Here is a 27,418-nt window from a genome sequence, read left to right on the forward strand (position 1 = left end):
AGGTTAAAAGTAAAAGCAACAACAACAAATAAAACAAAACAAATTTTAAAAAAGCTAGCTCCAATGTGGAGTCAGATTTGTTCTTCCCTATTACATTTCTAGAAGATTTTATGGTCAATTCCTAAGTAGAAGCCTCATTACTGGAGAGAAGAAAAGTGCAGCCATCCACAGCCTCCCCCATCCTAGCCTAGAGCTATGATCCTAGGGAAGGCTGCAGGCTCCTGATACAGAATAGTTTCCATTCTTAAAATCTTCCCAGAATAGAACAGGAAAGCTCTGCGTAGGAGGGTCTCCAGGTGCACCCCTTTTGAGTTTTCCTATCCTGTTTGGTGCTGTGCCCATGGCACCTGGTGGCAGGGTTTACTGCCTGACTTTCTCTCTGACCCAAACAGTCTGAACATCCATTTCCATTCTCTCGTTCCCTTTGGCTCAACCAAGATAGGCTATAAATTTTCAAAGGACGGTAGACAAAAAGCCTAGGGAGAAACAAAAGGGAACCGAATCCAGGAACTAAAAGACAGCTAAAGCTTACCAAAATACACAGGTTTCAGACGTTACAACAGCAAACTTGCCTTTTCCCTGACCGTGGAGTCTGCCCAGAGCTCACCTCCCGGCTCTGGTCCACCTCGCCCACCTGCTGCACCAGAGCAGGGTTCACATCAGGACCCAGTCACACAAGACCTCTGGGAGGCACAGCAAGTGGGTGAGGTTGCCCTGCAGGTTGCTTATGGCCCCTGAGGGAAGGCGCTGCTTTCCTCATGTTTGCCTCCCCAGCACCAAGCTCGCAGCCTGGCACTTAGCAGACTCTCAGGAACGCCCGCTGGTGAAGGAATGAACGGATGCAAAGATGGGGAAGGAACGGGCGTGGGGTCAATACAGGCCCATTAGGTGCCATCTTAGTCCCCAGGCCCCCAGCCATGGGCCAGCAAGCCAGTGCCTTCCGGGCTAACTCCCCAGGGCAAACCTGCAACACCCTTTGGTGGTAGCTGATCAGGAGTCTGTCAAGGAGGAAGTAATTGCTATTTGTAGAGAGGGTCCTCCAAGGTGGGTGAGGTGCCGTGGCCCTGCCTGGGCATTGCCTGCCTAACCCTACCACAAACTCACGACGTCTAGCTTCCCCTTTGAGCCCTGCTTGGTGACCCTTTTATGAATCTCCTGAGGATCCATCACAGCTTTCCCAGCCTTTTCTAGACTTTCACGTTCTAATCCCTACACCTCTTTTTTCCTCGGCAAACAACCCTCAGCTTCTCAGCCAATACCTCACGAAGCCCGTGAACATGGTGCCACCTTCCCACGCACAAAGCATCAGACGGGGTCTGTGCCTCAGACTGCATTCTCTGTGGCCTCCTGCAGGATCTGATCCTGTCCACACCTCTCCCCATATCTCACATATCTGAGATTCTGGGCCTCTTTGAGGGCTTTCTTCTGAACTCTTCTCCAACCCTTTCTGACGTTCAGGTTTTAGCTGACAGCTTTTGCTCCCATTCTCTCGGTGAATAATACAGAGGCACAAGTTTAAAGAGCTTTCATTACCTTTACGTTGATGATTCGGTCAACAGGTGCTTATTAAGCACGGACTCTGTGCTCAATACTTTTCTAGGTGCTTGGGATACATCAGTGAATACCGTCTCTGTTCTCAGGGCACGTAACGTTATCACATATAAATAGCATTTACCTCTGTTGCACTTGTTTCAATTCCCCAGCTTTGTTATTGACATTTCCATAGAGATGTCCCACAGCAGCTGAACAGTATCCTGCCCAAACAATTCATCCTTTCCCACCCCAAGCTGGTCTGTACCCATCCCCGTTCTCCTCAAGAGCCCACCCCACAGAGCCACCCTTCACTCTCCTATCCTTAGTGTTTTATAACATCCATTCTCGTCTCTTCTCTTCAGCCATCATCTGCTTCTAGTGCAACAACATCCTACCTGGCTTCCCTAATGGTGGAATGGCTGCTACCTCCAGCTCTTTTGGCACTCATTCTCGACCCCGCACCATCACCAGCAAGGTCCCCCAGAGTCTACAGGATATCGTCACAGAATTACACATGCCTACCGATGCTACACTGGCAACTTCCAACTCTACCCTTTCAACTTAAAGCCCTAAGGTGCACTGACTTACTGGCCCACGGTTGCAGGTCATTGCGACAAGTGGCAGGAACAGGATGAGGGTGCTCAAGCTCCAAGCGGAATACCTGTCTTGAAGGGATTTTCTTCTTCACTAGGATATAGGCAGTGAAGAGTTGGGGGAAATTATTTTGCAAGGAAATAAGCAAATACATTAGGTCAGACCTCTTTTCACAGGGGAATATATTTAAAGAGTTCATCCAAGAGTAGGTAAAAACGAATGTTAAGGCCTTCCCTGGTGGTGCAGTGGTTGGGGGTCCGCCTGCCGATGCAGGGGATGCGGGTTCGTGCCCCGGTCCGGGAAGATCCCACATGCCGCGGAGCGGCTGGGCCCATGAGCCATGGCCGCTGAGCCTGCGCGTCCGGAGGCTGTGCTCCGCAACGGGAGAGGCCACAGCAGTGAAAGGCCCACGTACCGCAAAAAAAAAAAAAAAAAAAAAAAAAAGAATGTTAATAGTTGTAAAGTGCTAGAACAGTGCTTGGCACATAATTAGAGCCATGTTAACTTAAAAAAAAAATAGATCACATCTCTTAAGTATCTCAGGAGGAAGGGAGACCAGGAAACTTTATTAACTTTATGTGGTTAACGATAATCCCATGGAGCACAGGAGGGTGTTTCTTAATGAATGTGGGACAGTCTCACACATGGGTGTTTTCTTTAAAGGTCTGTTTTCATTTCTTGCTGAGTCTCTTTTTACTTCCCAGTGTCATAAGATCTCCTTTCTGGTTGTAGGAGAAAGAAGTTTATTCAACTTAGAGCTATGTTACAATTAGCAGAGCCAAAGAAAGGGTCAGGGCAGGGACACCTCCCACCACTTAGCAGCTGAGTGGCATGTGTGTGCCTCTTGGCAGCAAACGCCGCTTCCGCTGAGGACAAGCCTCCCTGAGTTCTGTGGGAATCTGTGTGTGACAGATTCCTAGTACTTGGGAAAATAATCTCTGCTTTGTTTGAATAGCATAAAAAGGGTAACTGAAGTCCTAGAAAGGAGTAGCAGCGTTCTAGAAATGATGCTCTCCTTTCCAACCAACCAGGTCCTCCAGGTACCTGAGGGAGAACTCGTCAGGGTCAGGGGTTTGAAAAGCCTGGGAAGGACTAACATTAGGGGGATTGGAGACAGCTCAGCGACCCAGACGAGCAGACGATGTTATACCTAGTCCCACCCTTCTTCAAACAGTGCCTGCGGTTATAAGCTCCTATTTCTGTTGGAATCTACATCCAAACCTCTTGGTCTGGCTCATCAGACTCTCAACCCTAACAATATGCCTGACAATATGGAGCAGAAAGGTCCTGCTGGGTCTAGGTGTACGTCCTCACTGTGCTGCAGACACAGAACTACCACTCCTACGTTCAAGCTGGACGGCAAGATTCTGCGCCCTCCTCCCAGCCACCTGGCACAGCTCGCCCCTTCCTCAGGAACCAGCCCAAACCCCAACCCCGGGATCCTTGTGACACCAGGAGACCCGTGCTGGTCTCTTCTGAGAACCAGCTCCCCACACACACCTGAGACTTGTTCTCTGGTGGTTCAGATTTGTGTGGCTTGTCTCTCCCACTGATTCTGAATGCCCTTAAAGCCTGAAATAACTTCTTCCTTTTTAACAGAAAGGTGAGTTTGAAGTCAAGCGGTCCTGATATGTGAATCCTAGCGATGTGACTTTGGTTAAGCCACCTGGTAATCTTCTGAGTGTGTCGCGTCTGTAGAACGGTTGGACGTTTGGCATAGGATTAAATATATGTGGAAAGTTCCTGCTCGTGCTAAGTTTTCAAAAAACGAGTTCCATCTCCTTTTCCCATCCCTGCAACTTGCTAATAGCTCTTTGCACAAAGCAGGTTCTTCCTGAATGATGTTGGAGCAGTTTGGACCATCGTGTGCCAATTCAATCTGTAGAAGTCGCTGGATGTCTCACCACCTAAGAGGCCTCAAGTTGAGGATGAGAATTACCTTGTTCATCCTTATACTCCCACTGCACATGGTGCTTTGTACCCAGAGGGTGTAAGTTAGCCTGCTGGATCCAGAAATGTAACGCTGCTCAAGTTCATGAAATGGAAGAGCTCACACACTTTGAAGGATCCACAGAAGCGCTAGCGTGCAGATGCCTGAGCTACTCCACCTCAGCCCCCAGCCCAGGGTTCCCAAGCGGAAGTGCTCCTCAGCCCCCCTTACCCTAGTCCAGGCTGAGAAGTCCAGTGAGGCGGGCTCCCAGGGATAGTAGGTAGGAGGGGCTCCTCCCAGTACCGGCAGCCGGAGAACTCCGAGCGAGGTTTTGAGGATGCAGTGGCCACCTCAGCCACTGAGGAGAGGATTAACCAGAGGAGAGAAAAGGCCTACGGGATAATGAACACCGCTAGCAGGACGCAGATGCTCAGCCCTCCCTTCACCACGACTCATGCACCTGAATTGAGGAAGGAGGGCTGGACACCTATCAGTGTAGTGCGGGCCACGGAGAGCACCGGTAGAATGGCATGTTCCCGCCCAGAACCCCAAAGAGCCACCACTCTGAAAATGGGGGACTGGCTGCTCCCCTGGCCAGAACATGAGCCTGCCCGGCAAGGCTGCTCTCGTATTTGGGAAACTATTCTCGTTTTCTAGAAGAAAGCTCTGCCTATTACACTTAACATCCTCTGCTGAAGCCAGGATACATGCAAGGAAGCAAGAACCAGAGGCAGCTCAGCTGTTTTACTAAGTCAGTGGAAAAGTAACAGTACAGATTTCAGGTGCAATAAGGGAGACGGGGCCGACTGGGCCCCAGCATCAGAGGCCCCACCCCCTGCTAGACAGCTCCAGTCCAGTCCAGCGTCTGAAGCGTGGTCCACATGTGTGTGCGTATGAGCACATGACCTATCTGGATGCCTGAGAGCATCTACTAAGTGTGCTGCCTCCGTGGAGGGCACCGGATTCCATGCCCAGCAGCTGGGCCTGAGAAGAGGCTGAGGGGTCGGGCCCTAGAAGCGGCCGAGCACAGTGGCTAACAGAGCCATGCGGATGTACATGCCATTCTCCGCCTGCCGGAAGTAGGCTGCTCGGGGGTCCGAGTCCACCTCCACACTGCAAGAGAAGGAAGGGTTACCATGTGCCCACGACAGCCTGAACGGACTGAGTGCACTCCCAGAGCCAGACCCCGCCCCCAAGCGTATCCTCAATTTTCATGCCACGTCACCTTATCTCATTGACTCGGGGCATGGGGTGCATCACCACCATCTTCTTCTTGGCCCGGGTCATGATGTGGGGAGTGAGGATGAACTGGCCGAAGCACTGCGAGGCAGAGAGGGGCCCCGTGAGCACGGCCGGGCAGGGGCGGCTACGAGCCCACGAGCCTGGGTTCCACCCCCCGTCCTCGCACTCAGTTGTCGCAAGCGAGGGACCCAGCTTTCCCGGCTGCCAGTCTGGATGCCCAGCAGCTCCAGCCCTGGCTTCTCCTCAGCCCTCGTGCTCACAGCTTCATACTCCTGGCTAGACCCGAAGCGCTCCTTCTGGATGCGAGTCATGTAGAGCACGTCGGTGTCGGGCAGCGCCTCCTCGATGCTCTCAAATTCCTCCTGGAGGGTGAGGCCCAGCCAGGGTGAGTGTGGTGCCGGCACTGACCGCCCAGCCCAGGTCCCCCACGGGCTCCCAGGGCCTGACCTGCTTGGTGCCGCGGGATGCCACGAAAGCCCGCACGTCGGGGGGCATGCGCAGGCTGGGAGGCGCCACGTAGCGCAGGCTGACGCGATACTGGGTGAGCAGGCAGGCCAGTGAATGCACCGTGCGTCCGTGCTTCAGGTCCCCAACCATTGTGATCTGGGGAGGAAGCCGGTCACCAAGAGGGCCCCCAGACTGAGCACACCCGCACCCCCATTTTAAAGCTCTCGGCCTCAGAACCAGAACGTAGACCTCAGAATGCGCGCAACACACGCTGAAATGCAGAAACCACCTCCCCACTGTCCCCCTCTCCAGACCATCACCAGGCAGGCCTCCAACCCCTGCCACCACCCTCACCGTCATGCCGTTGACCGTCCCAAGCTCCTCCCGGATGGTGAAGATGTCCAGCAAGGCCTGGGTGGGATGCTCTCCGACCCCATCCCCGGCATTGATCACTGGCCTCCGGCAGTGCTTGGCTGCCAGCTGTGAACACGGGGACGAGGAAGGAGAATCCTGTCTTCTGCGTCTCAGGGACCCCTACTCCCTGCCGCAGTCCCACTCCTCCTGGGGTCCCCGCACCCATCTGGCCCGACTGAGACCTGCAGTCACAGGAAGTGTGGGCAGGAGGGCCCTCGTGTCCCTGGGTCCAGCCAAATCAATCCTGCCCCGGCACACAGGCCAGCCTCACCTCCACCGCTCCGGGCTGGGGGTGCCGCAGCACCACGACGTCGGCGTAGCAGCTCATGGTCTGCACCGAGTCAGCCAGGGATTCACCCTTCTGGACGGAGGACGTGGCTTCTGAGAAGCTGAGCACGGCGCCCCCCAGCCGGGCCATGGCCGCTGCAAAGGAGCTGCTGGTCCGCGTGCTCACCTCGTAGAACATGGAGGCCATCACCTTCCCCTGGGGGAGGCGGGAGTCATGTGTGCACACACGTGTTCACCTTGGGGAGCGCGTGGGCTGATGCCTGCCTCCCCAACTTACGCAAGAGGGGTGCTAGAACCCTGTCCCCCAAACCTTCCCATGACCTGTTGTAGCCTTGACATTTCCACCATAGTGTCACTCTGAGCTAAAGGTCTGCCTCCAAAAAGCCATTGTTAAGAGTCTGAACGAGACATTCATTCTCTGGGAGAGAAGGAAATACCCTAGACTTCACTCCCACGAATACACCAGCACCAATCAAGTGACCAGATCAGCGGGCCTGTGTGCTGGTGCTCAGGGCCCCGCAAGTCAGCTGAATACCGATCGGAGGAGGGCAAGCGTGGGGGCGGCCTAGAAGAGCAGGACCTCCCAGAGTAGGGCTTACCTATGGAGGGTGTGGACTCACACGAGGGGACCTATGGCAGGGGAGGGAGACCCCTCTGACCACCGCACAGCCCTGCTGACATGGGCCTGGATCCCCAGCCCACCGCCCTGACCCTGACCTTGAGGATGTCGAGGCTCCGCTCCTTCTGCACCATCATGCGCAGCGTGTGTGCCACGTTGAACAGGTGAGACATCTAAGAAAGATCCCAAGTCAGCTGGAAAGGCGGTGGCCCCCAGGGGCCCTAGCCCCGACTCTCCAGGTCCTCAAAGCTCTGGGTGTTCCCCTCCTCCCTCCCCCAGGCACCTGATCCTTGGTGAACTGCTGGACAGACAGGATATGTTGGCCCACCAATGAGTGCAGCAGGGGTGAGGTCTGGGGGTGCAGCAGGCCAGGGGTCCCCAGGTTCTGGGGCGACGCCTGTCTAGGTATTGGTGGTGGAGGGTAGCAGGTGCCGTCAAGGGTTCCCATCAGCTCTGCAGAGTGAGGGACGGGGCGGAAGAGGCTGGTCAGAGGGTTCCTCCTACCCAGGCCAGATCAGAGAGGTCCCCAAGGTGAGCGCGTGTTCCGGGGCGTCTCTCACCTGGCTCAGCTGCCTTCCGGGAGGTCTTCTCCTTTGGCTCCTCAGCTACAAAGAGGGCAACAGGACAGATGTAAGCCTGTGGCTGAGGTGTGTGAAGAGCCCCCGCTTCCCCAGGACTCCGGACCACAGTGTCTGTGTTAAACCAACTCACACCACAGTAGCTACAGCAGGTTAGGTGAGGGCAGGAAGGACCGGCAGCTCTGGGCACGGACACGTGATTTCCCACAGGGGCTGTTGTGTGTGATCAGTGATGCCCTCCCGGAACCCTCCCAGTTGGCAAAAGGCTCCTAGGCAGGGAGAACGGCCAGGCTCACACCAACCAACAACCTGGATTTACCCCACGCTCTGCTGCCCCATGGGATCCCAGCTCCCAGGCGGAGGAACACAGCTGCCCACAACAAAAAAGGGCCTGTGAGAAGAAGCTGTGGGATGCCTCCCTCAAGCTGGGCGGGCTGATTTAGGCAAAGGCGGGCACAGCAGGTCAGATGAGGGCAGCAGGAAGGACAAGGTAAGTGGACAGAGGTGAGGTGCTGGGGGGCGCTGGGACAGTTCCTAGGCCACAAAGCCCCCAACCTCAGCCCACCTGGGACACTGCGGGGGAGAGGAGCCCATCTGGACACGTCTCTAAGTCCAGGTGGCCCCACCCTCCACGTCATAGGACCTTCCTCTTACCTGGCAAACCTGGGTCAGAGGCTCGGTGGATTCGGGGCGGCAGGTGGAAGCGGCCATCGGGAAGCGCTGGGATGCCCCGGCGGGGCCTCTCTGGGGTCTGGAGAGACAACACTGGGTACTGACCTGACCCTCCTCAAATTCAATCCCTCAAGAAAAGCCAAACTGCTCCCTGTCCGCTAGGATTCTACCTCCATCATGTCCCCTCAGCCCCGCCTCCCACTGGGCTGCCCTCAACAGGCGCGGGCCCACTGGCCTCTCCAAGACGTCTCTCTGCTTGGGTTAATAATGGGGTGTGTTTCCTGTGGGAAGACTCCTAAACTGAGAGTTAATTCTATGTTTTGCAGTAGAGGGGGTAGGTGGTGAGGATATTAAGTGTTAAGTGACGAACGTTCCACTGCCCCGAACCACCAATGCTGCCAGCCCGATGCCTGCCTGTACCCCCAACCCCGCCCCCCAGCCTGAAGCAGCGCGCATACCGTGTTTAGCTCACTGGCGGCGGGGGCCGAGGGCGTGAGCTGGGGAACAGCCCCCTGTGGCCACTTGCGTACATCCTGTCCGTAGCCCGGCGGCACCAGCACCTGCGGACAGAAGGCAGGGGCGGGCAAGTGAGCCAGACTGGGGTCCTAAAGGGGTGGAAGCCAGCGACAAGAAAAAAATGCCCTGGGGACCTGCACCCACCCGCACCCAGGGCAGTTGGACGGGTAGTGGGACCACAGAGATGTGCTGGGGTGGGAGGAGAATATAGCACGAGCGGGTCACGACCGGCCTGAGCATGGGCCACACACATACCTGCCCGTCAATATAGGCAACCTCTCCTCGCAGGACCACACGGCGGACGGTGCCCTTCACCTTCTGCCCTTCAAAGGGTGTCCAGTGGGCCTTGGAGAAGGGCATGTGGTTGGGGACCGTCCATTCATGCTCCAGATCCACCTGTCAGAGTCACGGGTTACGCCAGGCACGGGCTGCGGCGTGGAACGGCTCCCAGGGCTGGGGAGCCCCCGCCCCCCGGCCTTCAACCCCACACCTCCACATAGGTGTCCTCCTGGGGCGGCAGGTGGAAGATGCGCCGGGGGTTGTGGTGCAGTCGCTGCAGCAGGTCATCCAGGCTGAGCCGGCCCTCGCTCACTGCCGTCAGCAGTAGGGGCAGCATGGTCTCCAACCCCGGGAAGCCGGGGGGTGGCTGGGGCCCACACTTCTCGTCCACGGCGTGGGGGGCTGCGAGAAGAGAGCATGACCCTCGGAACCGATCGCCTCCACACACGAGAGGTCACGCACGCCACCAAGATGGTGCCTCACTACCAACCCCGATGCTAATTTTTTCTGGGAATCAGAAGGTAGGGAAACTGGGACTGCTGTCATCTTTGGGGGCCCACCCCTTTCACCCACATTCTCTCATTTACAGTTTACTCATTCATTCTTTCAGTAAATATTTATCAAGCACCTATGACAGACCAGGAACTGTATTAGAGGCTGGGATCCTACCCAGATCAAGGCCCAATCTTCATGGAACCCAAGGTCCTTGCCCGTGAGGATGGGGCACGAGCCCGCCCGGGCAGAGGGGGTTCGGCCTGGGCCCTCTCACCATGGTCGGAGGCAAAGCAGTCGATGACGGCCATGTTCTCCCATAGGGCTTCCACATCCTGCCGGGAGCCAAGCTCAGGCCGAACCTCCCCCTTCCCGGGCCCCAGACGCTCCAGGTCATCGCGGCTCAGGAACAGATGGTGGGGCGCCACCTCACAGGTCACCGGCAGCCCCCGTGCCTTTGCGGCTTTAATCAGCAGGATCTGGGGGAGAGCAGGGAGACCTCGAGGAGGCCTCCCTCCAGGCCCCACCCTGCAAAGTCCCCGCAGCCCACCTCCCCTCTCGGAAAGTCATGGGGCAGATGTGCTGGGTACGGGCTCCAGGCTCCCCTGCTCGTGCCCTGCCCCTCTCCTGCCCCCAAGGACTACCCTGATCACCTGGAGTTACTGGGAAAGCAACAGGGGCACCTCTGCTGGGCTCTCACCTCTTCCTTCCGCGCCACGTGACAGATGTGTACCGAGCGCTGGGTCAGCTGGGCCACCATGAGGACGGCGGCCACACTCTGACGCTCTGCGTGGGCCACAATGGGGAGGTGGGACGGCCACGTCTCGAAGTGCTGGGGGCAGGAAGAACATTCCGGGACCGTGCAGAGCCCAAGCCCTCACAGAGCTCCTGACTCACTGCTGCCAGCCCACTGTGTGGGGCCCTCAAGCCAGGAGGTACTGGTTGGCTGCCTCCTCCCACCTGCCCACCCCTACCTCCATCCACTGGGCCACACTGTCCAGCCGCAGCTCGGAGAAGGTCTCGTTGAGGTAGAGCTTCAGCCCTGCAGCAGACCCAGCCACAGCACCCAGGGTCCCTGCGTTTTCCGACGAAGCTCCGAGGAATAAGGCATAGTCACAGCGGGCGCCGGCCTCTGCCAGCTGGAGAGGGTACAGTTGAGATTAGGCCCCTCAGCACCGGTGCCAGCGTGGCACCCATGCATGGCCTGGGCCCCTGGGGAGGGGCAGAGGGAGCAGGGTTCAGGGAGGTGGGGGAGGCTGGTGGGGGCATGGGGGTCACCAGGAAGCAGAACAAGGGCTCACCTTCTGTGCCAGGGCCAGAGCAGGGGCATCGATGATGGGGGGCCGGGTATTAGGCATGGCGCACACCATGGTGATGCCCCCGGCCAGGGCAGCCGCTGTGCCTGAAGCGAAGTCCTCCTTGTGTGTCCCCCCTGGTTCCCGCAGGTGCACGTGGACATCAATCAATCCTGGGAGAACACGGAGGCAGCAGATTAGAGGAAGATTCCGAGACACGCAGGGCATCAAGGAGGTGAACTGGGGTGGCAGGAAAATAAGCAGCGACCGATACAAGTGAGAGGTGGTGAGGTTTGTCAAGGGCATCGTGGATGGAGGAGTAAAAGACCTTAGGGTGAGGCAGATTCTGGGCCCTCCCCACTCTGTACACTCCAGGGCAGAGTGGGCCCCACGGCCATCCTGTGCTGCACCCAGGGTCCATGCAAGCTTCTACCAGTGTCCAGAAGCCAGGTTCTCTCAAGAGATGCACTTACCAGGTAGCCGCACGAGCTTCTGGGAGGTCATGCAGTCAACATGCACCTTCAAAGGAGGGGCTGGCCCAATCTGTCCTAGGGCCTGCAAAGTGGGAACCACGGTCAGCTTTGACTTAAGGGCAGCCTGGGAGGTGCAGAGAGGGATTGGGTTTTCCCATAAACCAGGCTTCGGCCTCTCTATACCCACCTTCTCTCTCTGCAGCCACAAAACTTGATCACTAGCATAGCTGTTTCGTACTGAGATTTCCCAGCCCCAGGGCACGCTCACTTCTCCCTCTTCCCCCACTGACGCTGGCTGCCCCCTTCCCAGCACCCAGGTGTCAGTTACCTCCACAAACAGTTTGGTGCACTTGATATCGATGATGAGGGGCACGGAGAAGTCAGCGGCCAGGCGCCGGGTGCGGTAGCCCTTGGTGACAAAGGAAGAGAGACGCCGGCCCCCGGCCCCGCGCATGGACAGGTTAATCACTAGCTCGAAGTTCTTCTCAGCGAGCTGCTCCAGGATACTTCGCTGTGGTGGACACTCTCCATCCACTGCTTCTTCAAAGTGCCAGTCCACAGCCGTTACCTGTGGCCCAGAGACAAGGTCGGGGCCAACCCGAGCCTGGCAGGGGCCAGGAAGGCCAACCGGAAGGGAGGAGAGGTGGCCCGGGAGCCCATGAGGAGGATGGGGACCAGGCTACCTCTCTTAGCTACAGGCAAAGCATTTTTCTTGACAAGAAAGGCATCTACACTATGGTTACCAAGGACTCTGCGGTATGAGCCCACACTTCACGCAGAAAGATAAAATTCTGGAAGGAAACATGCCAAAATGTTAACAATGGTGGGGAGGTCATGAGGGAATTCTTTTTTTCTCTTTGCTTCTCTGTACGTTCTACTGCTCTACGTGGAATATATAATTTATACAATGACAAGAAAAGCAGGCGAACAGGGAGAGAATTCCTGGGTGCTCTCACACCCTTGCAGAGTGGGCAGCGTGGGGTAGGGCAGGAGCAGCCCATACCTTGACACCGTGCTCTGTATAGAAGTCAGCAGTGCCCAGGCTGGCGTAGAGGCTGTAGCCCAGGCTCTCCAGCAGTCGCACAGTTGGGAGCAGCTCACTTTTGTTCTGAACCAAGAAGGAGGATGAGGCTGTGTTTCTCCCGTCTTCCACTTCAAGGTCAGCCCTGGCCCAGGGAGCCAAGGCCATCTGTCCCCCCATCTTCAGGCACCCCCCGGATTCTGTACCTTATAGCTGCCAATGGTCAGCAAGATGTTCTTCTTGGGGATCTTAAAGCCAGTGCTTAGCATGGCCTTGAGGTAGGCCTCACAGCGGCTCTCCCCGAAGCCAGCCACTTCCCCGGTACTGGTCATCTCCACACCCAGCACCACATCAGCACCCGCCAGGCGGGAGAACGAGAACTGGGGCACCTGAGAGAGCAGGAGGTGAGTGAGGCCCAGGCGTGATAGGCCCATATCCTGCACCAGTGGGGGGGCCTCAATCCCCTCTCTCGGCCTCCTCCAGACAGCGGGGTGAGCCTTCCCTGTGCGGCTCCACGTGAACCCACCAATCATCAGCTGCTTCCCAAACATGCTCGGGCTCCCCTCGGTCTCCACGAGGCTACTCCCTGGCCTCGGAACACCTCCTCAACAAGCTTGGCCAATCTCAAATCTCACATCCTGACCGTCCTCCAAGGCTCATTCCAAATACCACTTCTTTTCTTGAGCCTTCTTGAGGGTCACCACCCTCTCTGGAAGTCGCACCTCCTTTAGCATTTTGTTTTTATCTCTATTATGCAGGTTTATCACACACTGTTCTAGGAACAAGCTGTTTTTGGACCCGACTTCTCTTGCCTCCCATCACTAGAGTGGAAGCTCCTAAGAGACAAAGACCATCTTATTGCCCTGACGGCCCAGGAAGGCCTTGCCCACAGGAGGTGCTTGGTTTATATGCCGACTGACATATAGCTTGTGCAGGAGATGAACTCCCTCCACTATCTGCCTCCCCGCTGACTGATAACCTCGGGCTTCAATCCTCCTTACCTTTACCCCCACGACTCCAGAGCCAGTCATGAGCCCCACAGGCTCCACTTCTTCCCCCATGATGACCCGCGTGGCCAAGGCTACTAGGTCCACACCCAGGGTCTTGGAGACGAAGGGGAAGGAGCGGGAGACACGCACGTTGCACTCGATGACTTTCAGCTGGTCGTCCTGGGCAGAGAGGGACTGGTCAGGCCTTCCACAGGTGGGCTTGTGACACCATCCCAGGGACCTTGGCTCTTCCCCCCACTCATCGTTCTGTGGGTCATCAACCCGGGACAGGGGGCAGGGTGACTATTAGAAACCCTGACAATACTGTGGGCTCGAGCTGTGACCCTGCCCCTCAGGCTTTCCTCCTCCGATGAGGGCTCCCTGGCGCCAGGGCCGGCACAGAACAAGGAGGCGCCACGGACCTCTGGTCCCTGCCTCTAGCCCCCTCTTACTACCTTGGCAATGAGCTGCAGATTGAAGGGTCCTGTGACCTGCAGCTCCTGGCCCACGGCGTGCACGATGGCTTTGATCCGCTCCAGGGTTTTGGCAGTGATGTCCTGCGGCGGGGTCACCAGCGTGGCATCACCTGAATGCACACCTGCGTTCTCCACGTGCTCGGAGATGGCGATGGCTGCCACCACACCATCACAGGCCACAGCGTCCACATCAATCTCCTAGTGGGGGGTGGGGGGTGGGCGGCGTGCAGGGCAATGTGATGTAGAGCAAGGGCCATCTTCTTCTCCCGCTCGCCCCTGCAGGAAGCTTCCCTTCCTTTAAGAGCCCGGGCACAACCCGTCCTATCCAGCCCCCTGTGCCTACAAACTTCTGTAGGACCAGAGAGGGGAGTCGCCTCTGAGGCTGGGAGCCTGCCTGCAGAGACCTGTCTGCAGCCTCCCACCTTGGCCTCCTGGATGAACTTGGAGATGACCACGGGGTGCTCCTTGGAGACAGCTGCCGCACTGCTCAGGAAGCGCTCCAGGTCCCCATCGGTGTAAGCCACGTTCATAGCAGCACCACTTAGCACATAGGAGGGGCGCACGACACAGGGGTACCCCACGGTCTGGCAGAACTGGCGGGCAGACTAAGGGCAAAGGGAGCTTAGCTGGGTTGCTCACACTCACCCGTGACGTCATCCAGCCTCCAGCCCCCCACCAGGCCCCCAGCCCACCTCTAGGTCACTGAGCTCCCTCCACTGAGGCTGGCTGATACCAATGGTGTCCAGGAGCCGGGAGAACTTAAAACGGTTCTCAGCCGAGTCGATGGCTTCAGGGGAGGTGCCCAGCACCCGGCACTGCTGCCGATGCAAAGCCATGGCCATGTTGTTGGGCAGCTGCCCGCCCATGGACAGGATCACGCCTTCGGGGTTCTCTAGCTCATAGATGTCCATCACCACCTACGGTGCAGGAGGATAAACAGGTGGCGGCAGCAGGCAGGGTCAGGGGTCTGAGTCTTCTTGTTCTCTGCTCTTCAGCCTTCACCCTCAAATCCCACAAGTTCTAAAGAGTCTTAGGTCCGTCAGCTACTCCTACTTGACTGCCTCCCAGGCTAACATGCAGCCTTCACCCGTCTCACCTCAAAAGAGATCTCATCGAAGTAGAGTCGGTCACACATGTCATAGTCGGTGCTGACTGTTTCTGGGTTGTAGTTCACCATGATGGTTTTATACCCCATCTGCGACAGCGAGGGGAATGACATTCAGCAATCAGATGGGAGGAAGAGCACCAAGAGAGTAAAGCCAAAGCAGTACTCCAGAGAGCACCGCCTCAGCTGTCTCTGAAACTGCTGTACAGGACGGCTGCCTTGGGAGGGAAGTCAGACCAGCAATGAAGCTATCGGAAAAGCAGATACAGAGTTCTGGAGAGGAACCACATGTGAGGCACAGGACGGCTTAAGGGGACCCCCCCAACCCAAAGCCCTGTGATAGATGTTAAGGTGCAGCAATGACTAGAAAGTGCCAGGGTTGAGTGTGGGTGGAAGGCAGCTGCCAAAGCTGATTAGAACAGCAGAGAAAACCATAGGAAAGACTAGCTCTTGGACCTTTCGGAGCTGCTGGATGCAGCCCACAGCACACCAGTCAAACTCGACGCTGGAGCCGATACGGTAGACGCCAGAGCCCAGGACCAGGACATGAGGCGTTCGAAAGCTGAGGTCATGGGTGGTGCCCCAGTATGTCAGGTACAAGTAATTTGTCTGGGCTGGCCATTCAGCTGCAACTGTGTCAATCTGCTTCACCGCTGGGCAGATCCCCAGTTCCTGACGCAGCTTGCGAACAGCCAGCTCTGTGCTGAAGAAGAAGGGTCAGAAACGTAGGCCCTGGGAGTGGGGTATGGACCAAGTAGAGGGCGGAGATCCCAGGTAGGGATCAGAGAGGAAAATTCCCAGGGCTGAAGGTCAGGGGCCTCCAAAGCTCCCCACACCCTCCCCTCCGAGGGCCCCTCGCTGGTACAAAGGTTCTCTGCCCGGCACTTCTCAGCCCGAGGCCCTCCCCGCCATCCCTGACCTGAGAACTGCGAGGGCAATCTGCTTGTCTGAGAAGCCGAGGCGCTTGGCCTGCTGCAGCAGGGGTAGGGGCAGAGACTGTCCACGGTGTTGCTCCAGCAGCTGGGTGTGTGCTACGATCCGCTTCATTCGGTGCAAAAACCAGCGGTCGATGCGAGTAAGTTCGTACAGGCGATCCACCGAGTAGCCAGCCCACAGGGCAGCTGCCACCACAAAGATGCGCTTGTCTGTTGGAGTCTCCAGCTCCTAACGGGGAGAGGGCAGACAAGCTAAGCCTCCGCTTCCCCATCTGTAGAAACAAATCTAGTGATACGTCCTCAGAATAATGAAACATGAGAAATGAAGTCACCGAACCCTCAGCAAAGTGAAAACACAGCAAAGGTCCGCCAGTGACTGCTGCTAGTACTACTGGCAGCAAGCTCAGGGGCTGGGGACAGAGAGAAGCAGGGTCCGTCCCGAGGGTACTGCCAGGGGAAGGGGAGCCGCTTACCACGTCACTGACGGGCTTGACTGTGTGATCAAAGCCCACGCAGTTCTCATCCACCATGCGCAGAGCCTTCTGGAAAGCTTCCTCAAAAGAACGCCCAATGCCCATGACCTCACCTGGAGGGATACCATGTGAGCACTGAGGGCCAGAGGGCAGAGGCAGCTGGGGGCGTGCTGCCCAGAATGTCTGTAGTTGTTTTGTTTTTTTTTTTTGGCCTCAGCTTGTGGCCTGCAGGATCTTAGTTGCCCAACCAGGGATCGAACCTGCACCCCCTGCAGTGGAAGCTTGGAGTCTTAACCCCTGGATGGCCAGGGAAGTCCCCAGAATGTCTGTAGTTTACAGTCAAGTCCCACGGTTGTGGGATTTATGGTGTTTCATTGAGAATCTTACACTTGCACCTCTTCTCCCTACCATTTTCATGTTTTGTGTTTATTAGTGAAATGAAACTAAAATGCCTACAATGGGCATGTGGATACTGGAACATGTTGCACTTGTATCACAGAGGCCCCACCCACCCGTTGGGTTATCCAGTTATTCGGTTTGCTTTATTCATATTGTGATGATACCATTTGGGATCTGGCTTACCCTTTAAAACTTTTTAAAAGTCTGGTAACAGGAAGATGATCCCATCACTCTATAAATCCATCCAGAGCTAATCACATTCACAGCTATCACTTTAGAGTACTTCCTCCTGGACTTTTTTCAAATATGTTTTATACATGATTATAGTACACATACAACTTCTATCCTGCTTTTTCCCTCATGGTAAGCTTGTTCCCACATTCTATGTCACTTTATTACCAGCCGTTTAACTCCTGTATGATTTACCATAATGTAACTGCTCACTTACTGTAAGACATTTAGTTTTGACGTGTTCATCATTCTAAGTGAGGCTGTGATGTTTTCCGTGCTTTAGGTTATCTCCTTAGGATAGATTTCCAGAAGTGCATGGGCAATAGGTAAGATAAATCTTCTGGCCCTTGGTAAGTATTAGTGGCTTTATAGAAGTTTGCGCTTTACAATACGAAGTATAAATTTAACCAATCTTCTAAGAAGTGTGTATAATCATTTAAAACAGTTTTTGCTAATAAGCAAAAATAATTATCTCATTTTAACTAGATTTATAACTACTAAAAAGAGGGAACTTCCCCCACCCCCCAGCCCTGCTTATTGATTTCCCATTCTATAAAGTTCTGTTCATGTCCTCTGACAATTTACCCTAGGGTCTTCAAATATTCCTTACCAAATGTATTTTTCTGTTTACAATCCTAACATTTGTTTCTTTAAAAAAATTTTAAAAACATCAAGGTGGTACCAGTAATGTTAAGTGAGTGGATGAGTGATTTTGCTCAATTCCTTTGTAATGTGGTTGTATTACAAAAGTTTTTATCCTGGGTAAAAGAAAAACCCAATGCACTAATACACGCAGGCCTAGAAAAATCCTGGAATCACACATATCCCCAAATTAATCTCTGTATGACAAGATTACAGGTGATGACTCTTCTTTGGTTAAACTATCTTTTCTAATTTCTCAATGATTCATGTATCTTACTTGTATAATAAAAGTTACAAAAAGTGACCATGGCAGATCACACTCCAAGAACACTCAAATAGATGTAAGATACTTAAATGTCTCATCTAGGAATCAATTTTTGATTGTCCTATTTTCAATCCACTTCTTTTAGCCACAATTTATGGCTTCATTCCCATGTTTATTATAATTTTTACGTTAACAGAAATTCATCTCCAGAAGGAACAACTTGGCAGTCCTGTAAGATTTCTAAACATTCTGAGATCATATCTGAGCTTAGACTTACGTGTTTATAGGCTACTATTGCTCTTAATGGAAAATCTGGAACACAGCAAAATGCTCTTACCCTTAGCTGGTGGCACTTTGGTACATGCACATGCTTGTTTTAATGGAAATGCTTTGCAGGACAAACCAAGGCAATTTAAAGGGTCAGTATAAGGAAGCATACTAACTCAATCCCAGCATGCTCTCCACTGCTTGGAGGCTGACCATCATGCCCGTTCACTATTCATTACTAAGTGTCCCTGTTTTTATGAAAAGGTGTCTGATGTCCTGCTCTGATCTTAGACATTGTATTAAAAAACATTTCATTTAGGGACCATGGCAGGAAGTGCCCAGAGAAGGAGATACGCTCAGCGTGGCTGCCACTGCGCTGACTTGGCCTTAGAAGTGTTCATAGGAAAACAGCAGTCGTCGTTTCCCTGAAGCAATCAGTATTTAAACAAGCGTGGAGAACAAACTGTCACTGTATTAACAGCCTAGTGACGAGGCCATGGGCAAAATGCCATGAAGTGCTGTGCGTGGAGTTTCATGGAACTGGTCTCACGCATGACAGGCAACGTACTGTAAACAGAGGAACATAAGCAACTAGCAACTGATCTAGTTTTCAGTTCTTGGCTCCGCCCTTTACTCAGGCACACACTTTCCTTCTGTGGGACCTGCTTACTCATTCGTAACATGAGAGAAATGAGACAGTCCAATGGCTATCACCCCATCCCAAGATTTTTGACATGCCATCTGGGGAGTGGAGGTAGCATGTGTATTCGGACAGATTTCCAGATGCCTTTGATTCCCGCCCCTGAGGAGGACTGCTATCTTAGTTGGAAATATTAGTTCTGAGAAACGGTGTTCCCAAGAAGCTGCTCATATAGGAGCTGAAAGATCATGCCAGGGAACTGACTCTAGGACATTCTAGATCCTTGGGACATGTGGGACCCCATGAGGTGATCTGGGGAGGGGGCTCCTGGGGTGTGTCTCTCACCGACACTCTTCATGCAGCTCCCAATCTTTGTGCTGACACGGAGGAACTTGCTGAGGTCCCAGCGAGGAATCTTCACCACACAATAATCCAGACTGGGTTCAAAGGCTGCTGTTCCCCCTGTCACCGAGTTCCTGGGAGCCATCGGGTGAGGGTGCCAGAGGACAGAGCAGGAGATGTAAATGGTGAGCTTCCAGATAGTTCTCTCCATCCCACACATCCAGGCCAACGTCCTTTCCATGTTCCCTGTCCCATACATGTTTTTTTTAGCTCCCCACCACCTTTCCTCCCTGATCTCTCCCCAACCCTTGTACCTGAGTTCAGGTAGAGGGATGCCCAAAGCCAGCTTGGCTGCCACGTAGGCCAGTGGATAGCCCGTGGCCTTACTGGCCAGGGCGGAGCTGCGAGAGAGCCTGGCATTCACTTCAATGATGTAATACTGCAAAGAGAGAGAACAGAGAAAGAGTTACCAGATAACTGGCTTAGAAGGCCTGCCTAGGAAAGGTCTCAGAAAGGCAGGAAAATAAAGCAGCATCCTCCGACCCTACTGAAGATAATCCCAGCTTCTACTCCAGGGTCTGTAGGGTTAAAGGGCCTCTTGGCCTAGAGGCCCCAAAATTATGGAAGGCGGTCCAACAGCTACAGTATCAGCTCCACGGCCTAGAGTCTCACCTGCTCAGACTCAGGATTCAAGGCATACTGCACGTTGCACTCCCCCACAATTCCAAGGTGCTGAGTCACCTTGATGGCCGTCTGCCGCAGTAGCTGGTACTCCCTGTCATTCAGCGTCTGGCTTGGAGCCACCACTATGGACTCCCCAGTGTGGATGCCCAGTGGATCTAGGTTCTCCATGTTACACACCTGTGAAGGGAGAGTCCCAGAGTGGTCACTGCCAAAGGGAGTCAGGAGAGGTACGAGGCTGCATCCCAGGGTCCTGTTGCCTCTGGAGACGCACCCATCCTGGGTCTGAGGGACATCGAACTCTCAAAGATATCAGCTGGACCCCGGCTCTTACAAGGGCTCATGCTGCCTGATGCTATGCCCCTCGTCCGTCACTCACCGTGACACAGTTGCCATAGGTGTCTCTCACCACCTCATACTCAATCTCCTTCCATCCTTTCAGGGACTTGTCTACCAGCACTTGGCTGGTATGGGCAAAAGCTGGGGCCACGAGAGCAGAGAGCTCCTCTTTGTTAGAGGCAAAGCCAGAGCCCAGGCCCCCCAGGGCAAAGGCTGCGCGCACCAGCACGGGGTACCCCAGTCTCTCGGCAGCTGCCTGGGCCTGCAACGAGCAGAGATGGACAAACGGATCAGGCCTTGACTGCGCGCCGCGCGGAGGGCTCCTGGACCCGGAGAGAATACGACGTCAAGGAAACAACACCTGTCCACCCCAACCATGCCCCGAACCTGCTCAAGAGAGTTTGCTGCCTCACTGGGGGCCACGTGCTCTCCGATCTCGGCCATCCTGGAGGCGAAGGCGCGCCGATCCTCAGTCAGCTCAATGGTCTCCACGGGTGTGCCCAGGACCCGGACCCCATACCGAGCGAGCACCCCAGCCTTGGTCAGCTCCACACCACAGTTCAGAGCTGTTTGGCCCCCAAAAGTCAGTAACACGCCATCTGGGCGCTCATTACGTATCACCTTAGGGAGGAGAGAGGAATAATAGGCATTAAGACCCTGGGGTTAGGGAGTGGATCAAAGAAGTTGGAAAGGGCTTCCCTGGTGGCGCAGTGGTTGAGAGTCTGCCTGCTGATGCAGGGGACGCAGGTTCGTGCCCCGGTGCGGGAAGATCCCAGATGCCACGGGGCGGCTGGGCCCGTGAGCCATGGCCGCTGAGCCTGCGTGTCCGGAGCCTGTGCTCCGCAACAGGAAAGGCCACAACAGTGAGAGGCCCGCGTACCGCAAAAAAAAAAAAAAAAAAAAGAAAAAAAAGAAGTTGGAAAAACCCAGAGTGACACAGGATCCCCCTGCCCACGTGGGTCCCCTCAGTCTAGCCTCACCCGAGTCATACCTGGGTTACGTAGTGAGGCGTTATTGGGAGGAAATAGACCTTGTCAGCCAGCCCCTGGGAGGTCTGCACGGTGGCAATGTTGGGGTTGATCAGCAACGTCTGGATGTTCTCCTCCTTCAGGGCCTTGATCGCCTAGGGGGACAAAAAGGGCATATCGGCCTCGAATGCAGAAGCAAGATTTTCAGTCTTAGACCAGTATTTCTCTTCCTCTTCTCCCCTCCCTGGACTCTCAGTCCCTAAAAACCACTTCTGTTCCTCACCACCTCACCTTTCTGCACGTTCCCCAGATCTCCTGGGTCACTTCCTCCCTACAACTAATGCTCATGCCTCAGCCCTGTCTGCTCCTGAGGGCCACACACCCAGAGGGTCAGGGACGCACGTGCTTTACCTGAGAGCCTGAGTAGTCAAACTCTCCGGCTTGGCCAATGGAGAGGCCCCCTGAGCCCAGAATCAGAACCTTTCGTGGTGGTGGAAGCCCAGAGCCTGGGGTGGGAATCCCACGGAGACAGAGGCGCTCAGCCAGCCGCTCTCGAACTATGGAGGCAAAGAAAGTCATAGAGTGTTAGAGCTGAATGAGACCGAGAGGTCATCTAGACTAACCCCTCACTTTACAGAAGAATCAAGAACAAGTCATGCCTCTAACGAGTGGCAGAGGCAGGACCAGAAGAAGCCAGGACTTGTGATTCTGGGTTCCTTTGAATAGAAGAAGCATACATGAATCATCTTGGCCTGACTGCCTTCCAGCCCTCCCGCCTAACCTCCCAAACACCTATCAGTTTCCCGAGACAGGTCCATCTTATGCGTCTCCTGGAGCCCATTCTTAGATCCACAACCCAGTTCTACTCAAGTGCTTACCTGTCTGGCCCCCAGGGTTCCTGGTGGTGGCTTCTTTCACAGTGTCCAGAAATATATCAAAAAGAAGTTCCATATCTGAAGGGCCAGCGTGGTGCTCTGGGTGAAACTGGACACTGTTGAAGAGAGTGGATCACGAAAATTGCCAGCATCATCGGCAGTCTTGGAGGTAGGCAGTGGGAAAGGTGACGGGGGCCACTGCTGCACTTTACTTTTTGATCTTCAAGTCCCAGTGGGCTTCAAAGCCGTACAGATCCAGTCATCATGCCAGAACCACCCAGGCTCACCTGAAGAAGGGCAGGCTCTCATGTACAATGCCTTCATTGGAGTGATCGTTGGCGTTGGTGAAAAGAGGAAGCCAGCCTGCTGGCAGTGAGTCTGTTTCCACAGCAAACCCATGGTTCTGGGATGTTAGAAAGCAGCGCCCAGAGCCCACCAGCAAGCATGGCTGGTTATGGCCTCGGTTCCCATATCTGGAGATGGAAACGTACTGAGTCACAGGCCCCTTTCACCCTCCCTTCACTACTGCACCAAACCCAGCTCTTGCTGATCTCACGATTCTCAACAACCCGCACTCCTATTTCAACACTAATGAACACCAACTCTACTCCCAGTCCCAAGACTCCCCACACCTCATCATGTCAGAGGTGTGGGCACTTCCTCTCCCCACAAGTCCCACCTCATCTTGTAAGTCTTGGCCCCAATGGCTAAGGCCAACAGCTGGTGTCCCAGGCAGATCCCAAAGACAGGTCGGGGGTTCGGTTCAGATAAGACACGGCTCAGTGTGGATACCACGCTGGGATAGGAGGCGGGGTCGCCAGGGCCATTACTCAGAAAGAGACCCTCATACTCTGGAGTGGGCAGAAAAGATGATGTCAAAACCCGTGGTTCAACTAGAGAGAAACACCACTAGAGCAAAAGCCCTTATCTCCACCTTCTTCCCTGCAGCTCATGTTGACTTTCAGCAACTGGACCGAGGGCCAGACCTTCCACCCATGCTGTTTGTCTGTCACCTTGTACAGACCTAAGCTACTCACCCTGACTGTCTAATGCGTGGTCCCAGGGTACCACAGTGACCTCTGCCCCACGCTGGCACAAGCATCGGATCTGATTATACTTGAGGCCACAGTCCAAAGCAAGGATCCGAGGGGTGCCCCCTGAATTGAACACCCGTGGGACCTGAGGAATAAAGGGCGATGGTTGACAGCTGTGATTAGTAGGTATAATGTGCACACACAACAATCCCTACCTTGGAGGCCTCTTCTGGTTCTCCCTCAAGTGTTCACCCCTCAGTATGGGCAGAATATAACTACTGTGCTTAGTCTGGGATACTCTCCCACTCTACCTCTGTACCTTAATGGAGACCTCCGGCACCAGGGCGCGGGCATTGGGGTCCAAGAACGGCAGGGTTGAAGGCTCCGTCCCATCCTGGACCAGCTTTCCCAGCAGAGACCCTTGCTCTCGCAACTTCTTAGTCAGCTCCCGAGTGTCCACTCCTGCCCAAACAGCAGACTCTGAGAGATCACTCCCCCAACGCAGTCACGCATGACGTCAGACTTCCATTTCAGAGCCTGAGTCACACACTGTGACTGTTCCATGGGCATCAAAAATCCCGGGCTATCCTGCTGGAAGTACCCTACCATGAAGTACTCTTGCCCCCAAGTATCACATATGAATTGAACCACCACTCCAGATCTGTTTACAGAAAATAATACCAAGGGACAAAAGAACACGCTAAATGACAATACAGGAATGTAATCAATAAAATGCAGACTGTGGGGTATTCTAAAGGAAAATCAACGGTTTGTGTCAAATAGGTTACAAGGTCCAAAGAGTAAAGATTATCAACCAAGTGCAATGCACAGACCTTGCGTAGACCCAGATTCAAATAAACAAAGTTTTTAAAAAATCAGAAAGTTGGAGAAATTTTAAACATTCCTTGTATACTTGATATTAAGGAATTACTGTTAATTTTTAAAAGGTTACCGTAATGTTACTGTGATCATGTTTTTACAAGGGTTTTTTTTTCACAGCTATTGAACTCTCTGTGGGTGAAATGATATTATGTCTGAGATTTGCTTCAAAATAATCTGGGAGTTGTAGTAGTGGTGATGAAATAAGTTTAGCCCTGAGTTGATGAAGCTGGGGGTTCATTATCCTATTCTCTCCTTTTGCATGTTTGAAATTTTCCATCTGAGTGAGAGCTCAGTTCCTTCCCCCAGCTCCAGCCCCCAGTCTAAAGCTTTGGAATCAGGTACACTGTATCACAATCTTGGACTCAAGTCCCAAGAGTCCACAGAGTCCTTGATTCTTTCCATCTGGGTATCTGTGCTCCACTCAGACACCATACCTTGTAGGCCGGGTATGCCACGCTGTTGCAGCCACTCATGCAGGGTACAGGTGGCACTCCAGTGGCTGGGTGTGGGGCAGCACTCTCCTACCACCAGTCCTGCCACGTGGATCCCCGAGGATTCAAACCACTGTCGATGGGAGGAGGAGACTGTGAGGAGCCCAGGGCCACACACCTTCCTGCAGGGCCATGGACCCTGTACTCCAGCCACACTCAATGACCTGTCGTTCCTTTAACATGCCAAGCACCTCATGCTTTTGCCTTTTATCAGCAATGCTGTCCCCCGCATGAAACACTGAACACATGGGCCTGGGGTGCCTGATTAGTAATTGAAATGACATTTTCCTTTTCCCTTCCTTTTCTTCTATCCCCTTTTCCATGAAGTCACCCCCATTCTCACCCACTGCAGCTTGTGTCTCCTCCTTAGAGCTCACCTAAGTTCACTTTGTTTCTACTTGACTTGCTATTTCCATTGTATTACAAATGTGTCCAGATGTCTTCATCAGCGAACTATGAACTCAAGAGCAAGGTACCTGACACATGATAGTAGTCAGCGTTTACTGAGGGCCCACCTGGTGCCAGGCACTGTAACAGATGCTGGGGGAGGAGCACGAGCATAAAAAAAGACAAGGTCCTGTTTTCAGAATGTTAATTTGCTACCTAGGGAACCAGAAAATAATAAAGTAACGTAGATAAAACAATATCATAATCACAGGGTGTGATAAAAACATAGTGTAGAATAGGCAGCGGCACAATACCTTACTAAGTAAAGACAAAGCTTCGGGGTGCAATACTAGGCATTATACCCCCACCCCACCCCCACCCCCACTTCGTAAGGGATTATCATTAAAAAAAAAGGTAATGTACGGCTTCCCTGGTGGCGCAGTGGTTAAGAATCCGCCTGCCAATGCAGGGGACAAGGATTCGATCCCTGGTCTGGGAAGATCCCACATGTCGCGGAGCAACTAAGCCCGTGAGCCACAACTACTGAAGCCCGAGCGCCTAGAGCCCGTGCTCCGCAACAAGAGAAGCCACCACAATGAGAAGCCTGTGCACCGCAATGAAGAGTAGCCCCCGCTCGCCGCAACTAGAGAAAGCCTGCATGCAACAACGAAGACCCAACGCAGTGGAAAATAAAATAAATTTTTAAAAAAATTAAAAGAAAAAAGGTAATGTAAATTTGCTACTCGATAGATAAGTTTAAAATAACTAAGTAGAGAAACAAATTGTTTATCTAGGAGAAAGTGGCATATTTAAACTACATCGGCTTAGTGGTGGAAGGTTTAAAGAAAGATGAATGGGATCTGAAGGCTAGTTTGGCAGAACCCTCCGTGGCTAGGTGTCTGCACATGGACAAGTGCATTTACAGCATATGTGCTGCAGAAGCATCCGTGGTGGGCTGGTGGCTCCAGGAGGCCTTACTCACCTTGGTTGTCAGGGCCTCAATTTTGCAAGTGTACAAACTCAACTTTGACATGTATCTAGAGTTGACAAAGCTGAAGACTTAGGTCAATTAACCAAGATAGTGCATTAGAAGCTAGAATGCAGTGAATTTATACAGAATGCAGTGAATTTATGTGATGAGGAATGGTTCTTCCAGGAATACCAAGCACTTCTCTTTCTTAGAGTTTCCTTTTCCAAGTGTCAGGGTGACAGGGAAAGCATATTAAGAATTAAAGGCTCAGTAACCCTAGAATTAGGACAAAGTGAGTTTTGAGGAATACTGCACCGGAGGCTATGGCTGCTCTAAAATTAACTTGTGTTGATTTTTTTTTTTTTTATTACTTGAACTCTCAGAGGGCAACTTAGTTTCCAAATTCCAGACGAGGAGGAATAGGAGAAACCTCACTGAGAAGGAAACTGAGTTTCTTATCTACATACTGTAAGAACTCTACTGAAAAGTGGTAAAGAATGAGGCAAGGTAAGGAAAGCAGGTTTAGATGATAATCAACTTCATTGGTCTGGTAGGTGAACTGTGACCCACCATCACTGAGAAGGGTGTGACCCTAGTTTCCAGTCTCTTTCCCATTAATTTACGCACTCTTAAAGCACTGCTCCCATCACATCACTCTGCTGCTAAAAAATTTTCACTGGTTCCTTACTAGAGCCCAGACTCTTCGCCTTCGCCTCCAGCACTCTGTGCTTCTCAAGGTGTTACCTAACAAACCCTGCAGAGTGCTTGTCTATCACTTTAGTGTGTACCTGCTTTGTCCAGAATGCCTAGCGGAATGTCAGTGTCTTCACTAACAGTTAACAATTACTGATTTGAAAAGGAATGTAGAGAAAGCATTGGATGTGGCTACCTTGCTGAGTCCGAACTCATCCACTTCATCTGGGGGAATGCCGTAGTTACCAATCAGAGGATATGTCAGCACTAAGATCTGTGCTTTGTAGGAAGGGTCAGTGAGGGCCTCGGGGTAGCCGACCATACCGGTTTGAAACACTGCAAGAAAGAGGCAGAGCTGGGGCTTAGGCAGGGCACTCTTCGGAGCACTGCCCCGAGCGAGGATAATGCCCCAGTGCAGGCTGCCCTGACCGTCAGGGATAAAAGGGGCCGGGCTGGGGAATGGCGGGGGAGGGGGTGTGCAGGCGGGAAAATGGCGGGGTCTGGGCAGGGCAGGCTGGGCAGAGAGGGGCAGCAGAGAGTGGGATGAGGTCGGCAGCCAGCCCGGACTTGCTTACCCACTTCCCCGGCAGTCGACACAGCGGCCCCAAAGGGCTGGCCCCGCAGGACCGACCCGTCCTCCAACACCAGGGCCGCCATGGGAGCGGAGCTCAGAAGCCGGGGTGATTACAGAGAAGCGGGAAACGCAGCAAGCCCCAGCGGATGCTAGAACCACGTGAGGACGGCGCGCCCGGATTCGGTCCACGTGGCTAGCCGCGCCGGTGTCTGGATCAAGGGCGGCGTGGACCGCGCAGGAGCCCAGGCGCTCTAGGCGGCGGCAAACTGCGGCGGCGCGGGCAGCTGGCGGCGTGAGGGGCGGGGCTAGGAACGTGAGGGGCGGGGCCAGGGCAGCGAAAGGGTTGGGTCACCTCCTCTACTCTACC

The 27,418-nt window shown here is 53.9% G+C and overlaps 1 protein-coding gene across 2 annotated transcripts; it reads right to left on the reverse strand.

Moving 5' to 3' along the window:
* Positions 1 to 4,791: 4,791 nt before the first annotated feature.
* Positions 4,792 to 27,333, reverse strand: CAD (carbamoyl-phosphate synthetase 2, aspartate transcarbamylase, and dihydroorotase). Of its 2 annotated transcripts, none has more exons than XM_079940412.1 (44): positions 27,053 to 27,333; positions 26,674 to 26,813; positions 24,371 to 24,500; positions 23,374 to 23,516; positions 23,058 to 23,199; positions 22,700 to 22,871; positions 22,308 to 22,493; positions 22,024 to 22,136; positions 21,557 to 21,702; positions 21,169 to 21,300; positions 20,565 to 20,798; positions 20,218 to 20,439; positions 19,830 to 20,018; positions 19,472 to 19,596; positions 19,161 to 19,291; positions 16,372 to 16,484; positions 15,883 to 16,127; positions 15,420 to 15,666; positions 14,955 to 15,053; positions 14,551 to 14,775; positions 14,281 to 14,463; positions 13,874 to 14,056; positions 13,395 to 13,562; positions 12,600 to 12,782; positions 12,376 to 12,480; positions 11,701 to 11,940; positions 11,373 to 11,454; positions 10,906 to 11,072; positions 10,579 to 10,743; positions 10,305 to 10,436; positions 9,882 to 10,083; positions 9,324 to 9,514; positions 9,089 to 9,229; positions 8,776 to 8,877; positions 8,300 to 8,396; positions 7,628 to 7,672; positions 7,351 to 7,520; positions 7,166 to 7,240; positions 6,432 to 6,644; positions 6,101 to 6,226; positions 5,747 to 5,902; positions 5,560 to 5,661; positions 5,283 to 5,377; positions 4,792 to 5,170 (listed from the first exon to the last, which is right to left on the reverse strand). In XM_079940412.1, the coding sequence occupies exons 1-44, from the start codon at positions 27,132 to 27,134 to the stop codon at positions 5,068 to 5,070; spliced, it is 6,642 nt and encodes a 2,213-aa protein (XP_079796538.1). In that variant the 5' UTR covers positions 27,135 to 27,333; the 3' UTR covers positions 4,792 to 5,067. The 2 variants fall into 2 exon arrangements, with proteins under 2 accessions (XP_079796538.1, XP_079796537.1); XM_079940411.1 differs by having other exon boundaries at positions 13,838 to 14,056; positions 27,053 to 27,331.
* Positions 27,334 to 27,418: the final 85 nt, after the last annotated feature.

Source organism: Stenella coeruleoalba (assembly GCF_951394435.1).
Source record: "Stenella coeruleoalba genome assembly, chromosome: 13".
Lineage (NCBI taxonomy): Eukaryota > Metazoa > Chordata > Mammalia > Artiodactyla > Delphinidae > Stenella > Stenella coeruleoalba.

Bases quoted from the DNA above. Each gene is read 5' to 3' on its own strand.
- CAD (XM_079940411.1), bottom strand. From the start codon at position 27,134: ATGGCGGCCCTGGTGTTGGAGGACGGGTCGGTCCTGCGGGGCCAGCCC. The intron at 22,137-22,307 runs GTGAGCCTGGGT...TCTCTTCAACAG, and splicing joins GAGAGCCTGCCCTTCTTCAG to TGTCCAGTTTCACCCAGAGC. The intron at 12,783-13,394 runs GTAAGGAGGATT...CTGCTCTCTCAG, and splicing joins CTGGAGTCGTGGGGGTAAAG to GTGCCCCAGTTCTCGTTCTC.